The sequence below is a fragment of the Gobius niger genome (genome assembly GCF_951799975.1).
Source record: "Gobius niger genome assembly, chromosome: 24".
In the NCBI taxonomy this organism is placed as follows: Eukaryota; Metazoa; Chordata; class Actinopteri; order Gobiiformes; family Gobiidae; genus Gobius; species Gobius niger.
The window spans coordinates 5815654-5828540 of record NC_136875.1 but is presented as its reverse complement, the minus strand read 5'-3'; the positions used below and the strand labels follow the sequence as shown (position 1 = coordinate 5828540).

At 40.4% G+C, this 12887-nt stretch overlaps 1 protein-coding gene across 1 annotated transcript in view; it reads right to left on the bottom strand.

Annotated features, from left to right (window-relative positions):
- quob (quattro b) overlaps positions 1-12887 on the bottom strand; it is an 84293-nt gene that overhangs the window by 32237 nt on the left and 39169 nt on the right. Inside the window, exons 5-11 of the mRNA XM_079582131.1 lie at positions 12014-12178; positions 10640-10763; positions 5819-5912; positions 4418-4507; positions 4215-4331; positions 2618-2716; positions 2400-2548 (exon numbers count right to left, since the gene is read on the bottom strand). Of these exons, the coding sequence (XP_079438257.1) occupies positions 2400-2548; positions 2618-2716; positions 4215-4331; positions 4418-4507; positions 5819-5912; positions 10640-10763; positions 12014-12178 (838 nt within the window). The remainder of the gene's footprint in view (positions 1-2399; positions 2549-2617; positions 2717-4214; positions 4332-4417; positions 4508-5818; positions 5913-10639; positions 10764-12013; positions 12179-12887) is intronic.

Below are 12887 nucleotides of genomic sequence, written 5' to 3'. Positions count from 1 at the left end.
AAGACTTTAAACTCCAACCAGTCTCTGAAGGACAACCAGGAGATAAAAGACATTTAACTCCAACCAGTCTCTGAGGGACAACCAGGAGATAAAAGACTTTAAACTCCAACCAGTCTCTGAAGGACAACCAGGAGATAAAAGACATTAAACTCCAACCAGTCTCTGAAGGACAACCAGGAGATAAAAGACGTTTAACTCCAACCAGTCTCTGAGGGACAACCAGGAGAAAAAAAGACTTTAAATTCCAACCAGTCTCTGAGGGACAACCAGGATATAAAAGACATTTAACTCCAACCAGTCTCTGAAGGACAACCAGGAGATAAAAGACATTAAACTCCAACCAGTCTCTGAAGGACAACCAGGAGATAAAAGACATTTAACTCCAACCAGTCTCTGAGGGACAACCAGGAGATAAAAGACTTTAAATTCCAACCAGTCTCTGAGGGACAACCAGGAGATAAAAGACATTTAACTCCAACCAGTGTCTGAGGGACAACCAAGAGATAAAAGACTTTAAATTCCAACCAGTCTCTGAGGGACAACCAGGAGATAAAAGACTTTAAATTCCAACCAGTCTCTGAGGGACAACCAGGATATAAAAGACATTTAACTCCAACCAGTCTCTGAGGGACAACCAGGAGAAAAAAGACTTTAAATTCCAACCAGTCTCTGAGGGACAACCAGGAGATAAAAGACGTTTAACTCCAACCAGTCTCTGAGGGACAACCAGGAGAAAAAAGAAGTTTAACTCCAACCAGTCTCTGAGGGACAACCAGGAGATAAAAGACGTTTAACTCCAACCAGTCTCTGAGGGACAACCAGGAGATAAAAGAAGTTTAACTCCAACCAGTCTCTGAGGGACAACCAGGAGATAAAAGACTTTAAACTCCAACCAGTCTCTGAGGGACAACCAGGAGATAAAAGACTTTAAACTCCAACCAGTCTCTGAGGGACAACCAGGAGATAAAAGACTTTAAACTCCAACCAGTCTCTGAGGAACAACGAGGAGATAAAATACTTTAAACTCCGACCAGTCTCTGAGGGACAACCAGGAGATAAAAGACGTTTAACTCCAACCAGTCTCTGAGGGACAACCAGGAGATAAAAGACGTTTAACTCCAACCAGTCTCTGAGGGACAACCAGGAGATAAAAGACGTTTAACTCCAACCAGTCTCTGAGGGACAACCAGGAGATAAAAGACTTTAAACTCCAACCAGTCTCTGAAGGACAACCAGGAGATAAAAGACATTAAACTCCAACCAGTCTCTGAGGGACAACCAGGAGATAAAAGACTTTAAACTCCAACCAGTCTCTGAAGGACAACCAGGAGATAAATGACATTAAACTCCAACCAGTCTCTGAAGGACAACCAGGAGATAAAAGACGTTTAACTCCAACCAGTCTCTGAGGGACAACCAGGAGAAAAAAGACTTTAAATTCCAACCAGTCTCTGAGGGACAACCAGGAGATAAAAGACGTTTAACTCCAACCAGTCTCTGAGGGACAACCAGGAGAAAAAAGACTTTAAATTCCAACCTGTCTCTGAGGGACAACCAGGAGATAAAAGACGTTTAACTCCAACCAGTCTCTGAGGGACAACCAGGAGATAAAAGAAGTTTAACTCCAACCAGTCTCTGAGGGACAACCAGGAGATAAAAGACTTTAAACTCCAACCAGTCTCTGAGGGACAACCAGGAGATAAAAGACTTTAAACTCCAACCAGTCCCTGAGGAACAACCAAGAGATAAAATACTTTAAACTCCAACCAGTCTATGAGGGACAACCAGGAGAAAAAAGACTTTAAATTCCAACCCGTCTCTGAGGGACAACCAGGAGATAAAAGACTTTAAACTCCAACCAGTCTCTGAGGGACAACCAGGAGATAAAAGACGTTTAACTCCAACCAGTCTCTGAGGGACAACCAGGAGATAAAAGACGTTTAACTCCAACCAGATAAAAGACAGGTGATTTGAAATCGTTAGCACACACCGGAGGATTGTCACTGCATAGAAGATTCAAATATAAACTGTTAAACCAACAGCAGGACTGATGAGGTTATCGCCAACAATTACATAAAGCCTCATCTATTATCAAGCCCCTGAGTTCTTGAGAAAGGCCTACAGTAAATTGTCTGTCAGCACATTTTCTTGAGTCATTTTCATTTTGACAGACTGATTCCACAGAAACTCCATAGCACTTCTGCTTTGTTGAAGTCATGGCCGACAGGTTCAAAGCAGACAGTGATTAACCACATATTTGCAGTGGCTGAAAGAACATGGAGAAGAAGAGAGGAAAAAATTGCTCATCAAAACAACATCTCACCATTCTATGAAGAAACTTGTTTGAAGGGACGGAGAGATCGTTTAGACAGTATAATGTTCTCTTGCAAGCGTGTTACCTGTAGTCGTGGGAGTGGGGGAAGCGGGGCTGGTCTTTGCGCACTCGAGCCAGCACGGAGCCTCCTTCTCTCTGCAGCGTCATGAGCCGAGGGTCCCTCAGAACCTCCAGCATCAGGGCGCGCTGCTCCTCCACGCAGCGCTGCACCTCCTGGGGAGACGCAGGGCCGGCGGTCAGACAGAACGTGGGGGATGGAGCACGTTCAACCATGTGACTGACCTGAGCAGTGTCCAGCTTGTGAGCGCCCTCCACCCTCTGAATGGCCGCCTGCAGTAAACTGTCGGCTTCCTTCAGATCGGACATGAACGAGACAACTCTCTGAAGGAATCATAACAAAGAAAAGGTTTAAATCCAATGAAGGAACTCACATGGAACTCTATTAGTGACACAATCTTCTCTGGTTTTGTATAAACAACTGCAGATGACAAAGTTTCTTACCATTTCTATCTGATTTTTTTTGCATATTGGGTTGTGAAGTTTTTCCCTTGTTTAGGTTCATCTGTGTGATTTGCAGATGTTGTGAATCATTGTTATAGCAAGTTTGGAGGTGGTAAGTCCGCAGTTGTAGGCATTTTTTTTTAAATCTTGAGCAAAATTGATAATAGGTTGCATTCATGTGACATCACAACATTCTAAAGAGCCTATAGAAACAGACGGCATCTCGTCATAGAAGGGGGCGTGGCCTCGCCAAGGGGGAAAATAGAATCTTTTAGGAAACACAATTTTTCACTCTTTTTAGACATTTTCAGGTGGAATATGAACTTATTTATCACATACAATTAAAGTCAAGTGTAAATCAGGCCCATATGGATATTTTCTCACAGCAGATTGTTCTGTAGAAGTGAAAAAACGGCATTTGTAGCTAGCGCTAGCTAACTGTTAGCATTAGCCCGATGCAAACATGTAGCATCATGTTAGCATTCTCTGTTATTCATGTATTTATGGCCTGTTGAACCACTTTGCTCCTCCCCATGTCTTTGTATCTTTATTTAGTAGAAACTATATTCATATTTCAGCATTTGTTAAAGTAGTTTTTGAATAATTAGAGTGCATTTTCTAAATTGTTTTCCCCCTTAACTGCTTTCAAAAATGACCATATATGGGCGATTCCAGAGATGCGCCCTGTGTCTCTCACCCAGAGAGAGGGGGGGAGAGAGAGAGGGCAAGACTCACGGCAAACTTCAGCCTCCTTCACGACTCGTGCCGCCTCTGTCCCACAGTGTGTCCACAATGACACCACTGCCATGTGAGGTTTAGCTTCAGAGGGTTTTAGCCAAAGTGCCTCCACGGCCCACCCCTTCACAGCGCGGCTCTGGCCACTCCACAGGAGCAGCACCTGTGCATTTTTGTTTTTATCGGGCAGCGGCTTTTAAAGCAACACATGGCAGCGCTGTACTTGGGTGTCAAAATGCGCACAGGCAGGTCTGTCCTCTGGGCCCCCCTTCAAATCGGGGACCCTCAGCTAACAGTATGAAGCATAAAGCCTTGTGTGTAGCTTCATGAAGGTTGGAGGCAGATTCAGGGTCAGGAGCAGGTCCAAAACTTTCTTTACATTGAAGTCTGTGGAAATGAATGTCTGACTCACCTTTATGTATTATTGATATTACATTAACCTGTTAAAACACTTGTTCAGACCCAGCCTAGATCACTTTCAAAACAGTTCAGTTTAGATTCAATATAAATGTTCTTCGTCACAAACTAAACCCACGTGTCTCCTCCCGGGTTGCTGCTTCATGTCCGTCACCCCCTGCTCCGCTCTCACTCTTATTTGCCAACAGAAAGTAATGAAAACAGAGAAGCAGAAAAGCAGGTGTACCCGGTGCAGGTGCATCCAGTCCTGGTGGCAGTAAACAAACGTCCCTCCAAGCTGCACGCTGAGCTGAGCCGCCTCCACCGTCTTATACAGGGCCTTCAGCGAGGACACCACGTCCATCTGACACACAAGGGACACAGACAGGGGGGGAGGGGGTTCAGATTCGCAGTCACTTTATTTGGGATAGGTTGAGTCAAAGCTGATACCTGCAGTCCCGTGTGCTTCTCGGGCCGCATGGCCGCGCTGTCTTTGTCCACCAGCAGGAGGATGCAGTGGACCGTGTGCAGGGCCTGCTCCTGACACAGGGACAAGACAACACAGTGTTTTTGGAGGTTAAGAAGGGAAGGCTTTCAGGACAGGTTTATTCAGAAAGAAATCTTAGTAAATAATACATCCACAGAACAAACCAGACATTTAAGGGGAGACACTACAGGCAAAACTAATTTTTTTCAGTTTTCAGGTTTTGGGCCAAATTGGTCTCTGAACATACAAGCTTTCACCCGGAAACAGAAAATATGACTAATCTTCACAATAACATGTTTAAATATTGCGCTGATTCAATGTTCCCCCATAGACTTATATGGGAGAACACAATTTCAAGGGCCTTTTTCTCAAAACCCATTTTTCTGTCATTGTGGCCACACTATGTCCACGTCAGTCGGACCTAAAGACTTCAAATTTTCCAATTTTCCTTGGACTGAACAATATTTGGAAGATTTTTTCAGAGGGATTTTTTATTATTTAATCCCTATAAGCCCCATTTATTGAGTTTTGAATGTCAAAAAATAAGGCGAAAATTACATTTTTTTTTACACATTTTCACACTAAAACACAGCTTATTTTAAAACTAAACAAGAAATCCAAAATCCCCTCTGAGAAAGTCTTGGCAACTCATTCATCAATAAAATGAAACCATAAATTTGAATGTAGCTCTATCCATTATTCAGATTTTGTCGCCGAAAAGATGGGAAATTTGGGGCATTTTTAGGCATAAAACACTTTGTTCTTATATGAAAAGATAAAATGACAGAAAACTTGAATTTTTTCCTCACATTTATGCCAGTGATCTACAGCAAAAGTTTCAAATTGATATCTGTAAATATACATTTTTTCCCCTATTCGCCTGCAGTGTCTCGCCTTAAACCCGGCTCTATCCATTATTCCACTCTTATTTCTTCATGAAGTGCCTTATTTATTTATGAAGATTTTTTTCTTTTCATATTTATGTCAGGAATCTTGAAATGTTATCTTTATCTTTTCTCTTTTCCCTGCAGTGTCTTGTTTTTGTGCATCAGGAGAGCTTAGGCGCAGGGCGAGGGCTCCCCCTTGTGGATCTTCTTAGTACTGACACACTCTTTAACATGCATTATTACTGCTGTCAAGTTCCTTTTACGTTACATCCACTCGTCAGACGTGTCGGCACAAATGTCTATGCACATGTAGGCAGTGCACATTACATTATAACGCCCCTTTTGTTCGGGTCAGTTTCCTGTGGTAAAGGGAGGTTGTGGTTATGACCTTGTCCCGTCCTGCGCCGGTTGATTAGTGCAGTGAAAAACCAATAGTTTCTTTTCGATCAAAACTGTATAAATCCTCATTGAGCGAACCTGTGCCATGAGCAGGGCCTGGTAGAGCGAGGGGGGGGCAGCTTTCTTCCGGGAGTTGATGACCAGAGTCAGGCCCAGCTCGGACACTTCTCTCCTGCACAAACAAACACCACAGACGACATTAGGACGGGACACATGACGGGACGACTCATACAGGAGCATAATCGTGATGGAGTCACTTTGTAACCGGGAATGTCCCACGGAAAGGGTTGTTTGGGAGTTTTAGGCAGGGGCGGACTGGCCATATGTCCATTCTGGGAGAGCACAGAAAGGGCCACTGGCTCGAGGGCCACCGGTCCCGCCTCAACCGAGCTTTACCCAAATGTAAAAGCTAAAAAGAGAAGCATCAAAATAACGAGAAAAAGAGGATGAAAACATGAGAAAAACATGGACAAAAAAAGACAACAAAAAATGATGGAAAAACGAATGAAAAATGCAACAAAAATGTGACATGAACCTCAACCAAAGAGTGACAAAAACGCAACAAAAATGTGACAAAAATGTGACAAAAATGTGACAAAAATTCAACAAAAATGTGACAAAAATGCAACAAAAATGTGACAAAAATGCAACAAAAATGCAACAAAAATGCAACAAAAATGTGACAAAAACTCAACAAAAATTCAACAAAAATTCAACAAAAATTCAACAAAAATTCAACAAAAATTCAACAAAAACTCCAAAAAAAAACAAACCAACATACAAAAGGTGACACAATACGAGCGCGAGGACATGAACCTCAACCAAAGAGTGACAAAAACTCAACAAAAATGCAACAAAAATGTAGCAAAAACTCAACAAAAATGTGATACAAACTCAACAAAAATGCAACAAAAACTCAACAAAAATTCAACATAAAAGTGACAAAAACTCAACAAAAATGTGACAAAAACTCAACAAAAATGTGACAAAAATGAAAAAAAGAAAAAAAAAACATCCAAAAGGTGACACAACACAGCAACAACACGAGGAAAAAGGTCAGGTTTGTGGGTCTTAGCTTGCAAATGAGGTGTTACACAGCCAAAAGAGGACAGAATGCATTTGGTTTAGGCGGGTGGTAAGAGGTTAAAATTTGTATTTGTGGAAGTGTCACATTTACGCTAATTTGGGCCAGGCTGGTCAGAGTCCAGGGCTGTTTTTCAGTCCCAGTCCGCCCCTGCCTAGCACTGCCAGACCCGGTTCACTTTCTATTCTAACTCTGGTCACCTGTGCTCCGCAGTTTGGAAATCAGATTGGTTTATTCACTGATTGGCCGAGAACCCCTTCTTCAAAGCCACATTTGATAAAATTCCCAGATATACATTGTCTTTGTTTATATAGTAATGAAAGAATACACAACATAAACTGAACTTAGGGTTTTCTTACATTCTGCAGGAGTCTTTTTCTTTTAAAGTCACACCGCGTAGAATTTTACCCAATAAACAACATTTAAATAGACGCATTTATGCTTCCACAGATGACAGATATTTTCATCCAGAGCCGTGGGAAGATATTTTAGTTAGGGGGTGCTGAGGGACAAAATGAAACATGTAAAGGTAAAAGATCTTTAACATCCCTAACCTTAGTGTCTGACAAAACAAACCTAAAAAGGGATACTGGATTTGGAGTGTGATCGACAGAATCGGTGCAGCCTGGGTCTTACGTAACATGGTCTCTCTGGTTTTTACCGGACCGGCACCGCCAAAAGCTCACGCTCCCTCCCCTTGTGCCTTTCATCTCTCCAAAACTCTCCATCGCGCCACAGCCTCACAACATTCATTCGCATTTACATCCTTTCACGCTGTCACATGACACCAGACCGCTGTATTTATCCCACTGGACCACGGAATAATTGCAGGTTTGGCAGGAAAAAAGGGTTGCAGTAGAAATTGAACTGATCCTGCGGGTGCCCAGAGCAGTCTGACTGTGCCCGGCTCCACATCTACAGAAACCTGGCGACCGTTCTGCAAGGACAGTCTATTCAACCAACAAATCAGACACATTAGCACATCGGAACAGGGGAGGTGGAGCGAGTGTCTGGCCAAAAGGCAGTGCAGTGGTATGAGGTTCTTGCGGGATCAAACTGCCGACCAAATGCCTCCACCAGCTCCTCTGTGGTGAAAGGTCTCATTTTTGTCTAATTTTCGTGATTTTTTTGTCACTTTTTTGTCAAATTATTCACATTTTTTGGTCAAATTGTTATCACTTTTTCGTCAATTTTTTCTCAATTTTTCGTCATTTTTTTCTCACTTTTTTGTCAATTTTTGTGATTTTTTTGTGAATTTTTTGTGAATTTTTTGTGTGAATTTTGTGTGATTTTTTTGTCACTTTTTCGTCAAATTATTCACATTTTTTTGTCAAATTCTTATCACTTTTTCGTCCATTTTTTCCTCACTTTTTTGTCAAATTTTTGTGCATTTTTGTGATTTTTTTGTGAATTTTTTGTGTGAATTTTTTGTCACTTTTTCGTCAAATTATTCACATTTTTTTTGTCAAATTCTTATCACTTTTTTGTCCATTTTTTCCTCAATTTTTCGTCAAATTTTTCTCAATTTTTCGTCAAATTTTTTGTCCATTTTTGTCCTTTTTTGTGAATTTTTTGTCACTTTTTCGTCAAATTATTCAATTTTTTTTGTTAAATTCTAATCAATTTTTTGTCAATTTTTTCTCACTTTTTTGTCAAATTTTTGTCCATTTTTTTCCTTTTTTTGTACATTTTTTCTCACTTTTTCGTCACATTTTCTTCCAAATCAGACACATTAGCACATCGGAAACAGGGGAGGTGGAGCGAGTGTCTGGCCAAAAGGCAGTGCAGTGGTATGCGGTTCTTGCGTGATCAAACCGCCGACGGAACGCCTCCACCAGCTCCTCTTTCATCCTCTGTCATCACTCAGACTGTGGTGAAAGGTCCGTTTATTACCGCAGCCTCCCGATATATCCCACTGCCAAATATCTGTGGCTGATATTTACACTCACACCTCTCTCTGTCCCTCTCTCTTTCTCTCTCTCACACACATGCTGCTAATTCTATCCCCATCGCGGCATACCAGCCGGGGCAGCTGTGTGGACTGCAGTTTGCGCTGCGATCCCCCCCCGGCTCCTGCTGGCTCTCGGAGACCTCCATTAACACAAGTGTCAACAAATAGGCTTCAAGTGTGTGCAGCTGAAACACTCCGGATAAAAGGCACAAACAATGTGGAGGAGATCGGTTAGAGGGAAAAGAGGCGGATGTTGAAGATCAGCATTCCCTCCAAGGAAGCAAACGGACACATCTTAAAGGGGGGGTGTTATGCAAAATGGACTTTTTCAAGCTTTCCATCATGTTATTATGTCATTCCCTCATTAAAAACACGCCTGAAGTGTTGCCTTGGCACATTCACGTATTTTTGAGTAATCTGTAAAAACTCTGATGGCGGCCATTTTAGGGATAAGTTTGCCTGAGTCCTCCTAGGAACGCCCCCACCTCCTGGAGACGCCTCCGAGCTTTCGTCACCAGCCGAGTAACCAACCACTGCTCCTCAGCAGAAGCCCCTCCCCACTGATGCCACAGACAGCGTGTGGAGGGGGCGTGTCTAAAGGCTCAGAGGTTCTTAAAGAGACAGAGGCCTATTTCAAGACATTCACTACAGCCATTTTGAGAGAGACATTTTATACAAGGCAGATATTCTAATTTACTGCATTTACAGACCAACAGAAGGTTTCGTCATCATTGTAGTGTGATATAGTGCTATGTGATTGAAAAAAGCAGAATACCCCCTCTTTAAAGCATAAAAATAGTTACGATTCCGAAGCATTTTGCCTACGATGCTAACGAATGATAACATAATGCATATAAAGAGTCTTCTGGCGACTGAAAGATGCCGTGGAAAAAGCACATTCTGTCATTTCAAGCTTTCAGAGATAGATATTGATCAGTTTCTGCTTCCTTTGCAGTCAGTGGAATGTGTGTGTCTTGTTACCTGTTACCATGGAGATCAGCAGCGATATGTCTGCTCTAATAAACCGGTATCGCTTTTAGTTGCAGCTACTATGCAAATTATTCTTTCATGGGTTAAAGTCAGTGGCGTTGACTGTCCGGCCCAGCGCCACCTGCTGCTCTGGAGTGGGACACAATGGCAGTTTGTGAGGGAGCCGAATCGTAACTTTTTCCCCTGCGTTGAACGGCAAAATGGTTTGCTTGTCAAAGTCAGTGTTATTTTTGACGACTAAAATTGGACTAAAACTCAATTAAAAGTTTTTCATGAGACTAAAACTATGACTAAAATGTCCTGATATTTTAGTCGACTAAAATAAGACTAAATAAAAATGAAAGGGAGAGACTAAAATCATCCAAACTTCTATTGACCGTCTGAAAGAGCCTCAGATCATGTAAATTCTCTGCCAAAGGATCAGCTCTGAGCTTTTTTCATGTGGAGGAGCTCCATGAAGCAGAGGAACAAGATTAAACATGATTATAATGAATATTATCAATGCAAAGTCCACTAAATTCGTCTTAAATTTTAGTCGACTAAAACTAGACTAAAATTGAATTACATTTTCATCAAAAGACTAAAACTAAATAAAAATATGTTGTCAAAATTAACACTGGTAAATGTCTAGTGTTAAGTCAATCAAATGGACCAATCAGCATTGAGGTGATAGTCTTTTGAGCTTTTGAAGTGGTTCATTCCCTGTAGAAACTTTGCATTTGACGATCACATGGCCAAAAGTCTTTGGGTTTAAACTGGTGGCACTGGTGAAAAACTGAAAAGTAAAGTACAGATCCTCAAAAGTACAAGTTAAATGTCCTGACCACCTCTGTGTGGTATTAAAGAAGCGTGGTGCCTGTTGCGGTGTTCGTACCTGGGTATACTGTGCAGGTAGAGCAGGAGTTTGCAGACGCTGTGAGCAGACACCAGACGATGGCTCCACTCGTCTCTGTCTCCATGAATCTCCACCACTGCCCTCCCTGTCCTGTCCCTGCTGCCTGCACAGACAGAGACAACAATGTACCGACATATATGGCAAACTAAGGCAACTTCTTGTTAGGTTTTGTACTAGGGCTGTGCAATTACTCAAAATTCGATTACGATTTCGATTACAACAGTAAACGATTACAAAATTAGCATAATCGCAAAAAATCGATTAGAATTTTTTTTTTTCAATTTTTCTTTTTTTTTTTTTCAATTATTATTATTTTTTTTCAAATTTGTTTTTTTCAAAAAAAAAATCACATTTTTTCCTCATTTTTGATTTTGGGATTTTTGTCACTTTTTTGCTGGATTTTTGTCTTTTTCTGCTGGATTTTTGTAATTTTTTTAATAGATTTTTGTCACTTTTTTGCTGGATTTTTGTCACTTTTTTGCTGGATTTTTGTCACTTTTTTGCTGGATTTTTGTCACTTTTTTGCTGGATTTTTTGTCACTTTTTGCTGGATTTTTGTCACTTTTTTGCTGGATTTTTGTCACTTTTTTGCTAGATTTTTGTCACTTTTTTGCTGGATTTTTGTCACTTTTTTGCTGGATTTTTGTCACTTTTTTGCTGGATTTTTGGTCACTTTTTGCTGGATTTTTGTCACTTTTTGCTGGATTTTTGTCACTTTTTTGCTGGATTTTTGTAATTTTTCTGCTGGATTTTTGTCTTTTTTTTAATGGATTTTTGTCACTTTTTTGTTGGATTTTTTGTCTTTTTTTTGCCGGATTTTTGTCTTTTTTTAAATGGATTTGTGTCACTTTTTTGCTGGATTTTTGTCACTTTTTTGCTGGATTTTTGTCATTTTTTTGCTGGATTTTTGTCATTTTTTTGCTGGATTTTTGTCTTTTTTTGTCATTTTTTTGCTGGATTTTTGTCTTTTTTTGTCATTTTTTTGCTGGATTTTTGTCACTTTTTTGATGGATTTTTGTCTTTTTTTTGATGGATTTTTGTCACTTTTTTGATGGATTTTTGTCTTTTTTTTGATGGATTTTTGTCACTTTTTTTGATGGATTTTTGTCACTTTTTTTGATGGATTTTTTTAAAGGCAACAAATAACCGTTTGAATAATCGTGATTTCAATTATGACAAAAATAATCGTGATTATTATTTTTTCAATAATCGAGCAGCCCTATTTTGTACAAAAAGAAATCAGTTTAATAAGAGCTTATATTACTGAATCAGCTGATTTGCAATCTTTAAATTCATAATCCACTCATTCATAGAAAAACAAAAGCATTTTCTTGTCTGTAGGGAAAGTGTTACCTGGTAAACAGACTAGTCCCAGCTCCAGGAGGGGAGTGAGGGACGAGAGAGCGCCCTCTTCTGGGGGAGCGGAGGGAACAGCCAAGGCAGGTTCAGGGTGGACAGGAGGAGAGGTCGACGGGGGCTGGACGTCGCACTCTGGTCCAACTGGGCCTGGCTCGGAATCTGAGAGACAAAGCAGCAAGAATGAAAGAGATTACATGAATCATAATATCACAAAATTAATATATGAATAAAATACAAAAACCTTAAAGGGATGTTTCAGTTTTTTTTGACATAGGGCCTCATTTCATGTTATCCAGAGTGTTGCTGATTTCTGGAGATATTTTTTTGTAATTCATGCAGATCTTATGTTTGAAGAGTTATGTGGTGCTAGGCTAATGCAAGGCTAGTGCATTTCTATGGTATCAGCTAGCATACATTAAAAACAGTCTGACGAAGCTCACTTTAAAGAACTTTTGGGCATTTACCCGTCCAAAGACCTTCTTCGACATCGTTTTGGGTGGGAAGATAACTGTTGTACTTTTTGTGTTGTTAATATTGAATCTACCGACACTTGTTTTATGACTATATTATATTATATATTATATATTATATATTATATATTATATAATATATATTATATTCTCCAAAGTACTGTGGGATGACATCCATTATTGGCTTTTCCCGAAGATTCCCAATTTACAGGACTTTTCAAGCAAGGACATTATTTTGGGAATTTTAAAAAAGGACAGCAATGTAGGACTTGTTTTAAATGTTATCATTATATTGGGTAAATTCTTCATCCACAAATGTCGATTCTTAAAAACAAAACCATCATTTGTCACTTTTCACAAAGAACTGTCTTTGTTTTTCTCCTCTGTATCCTTCATGG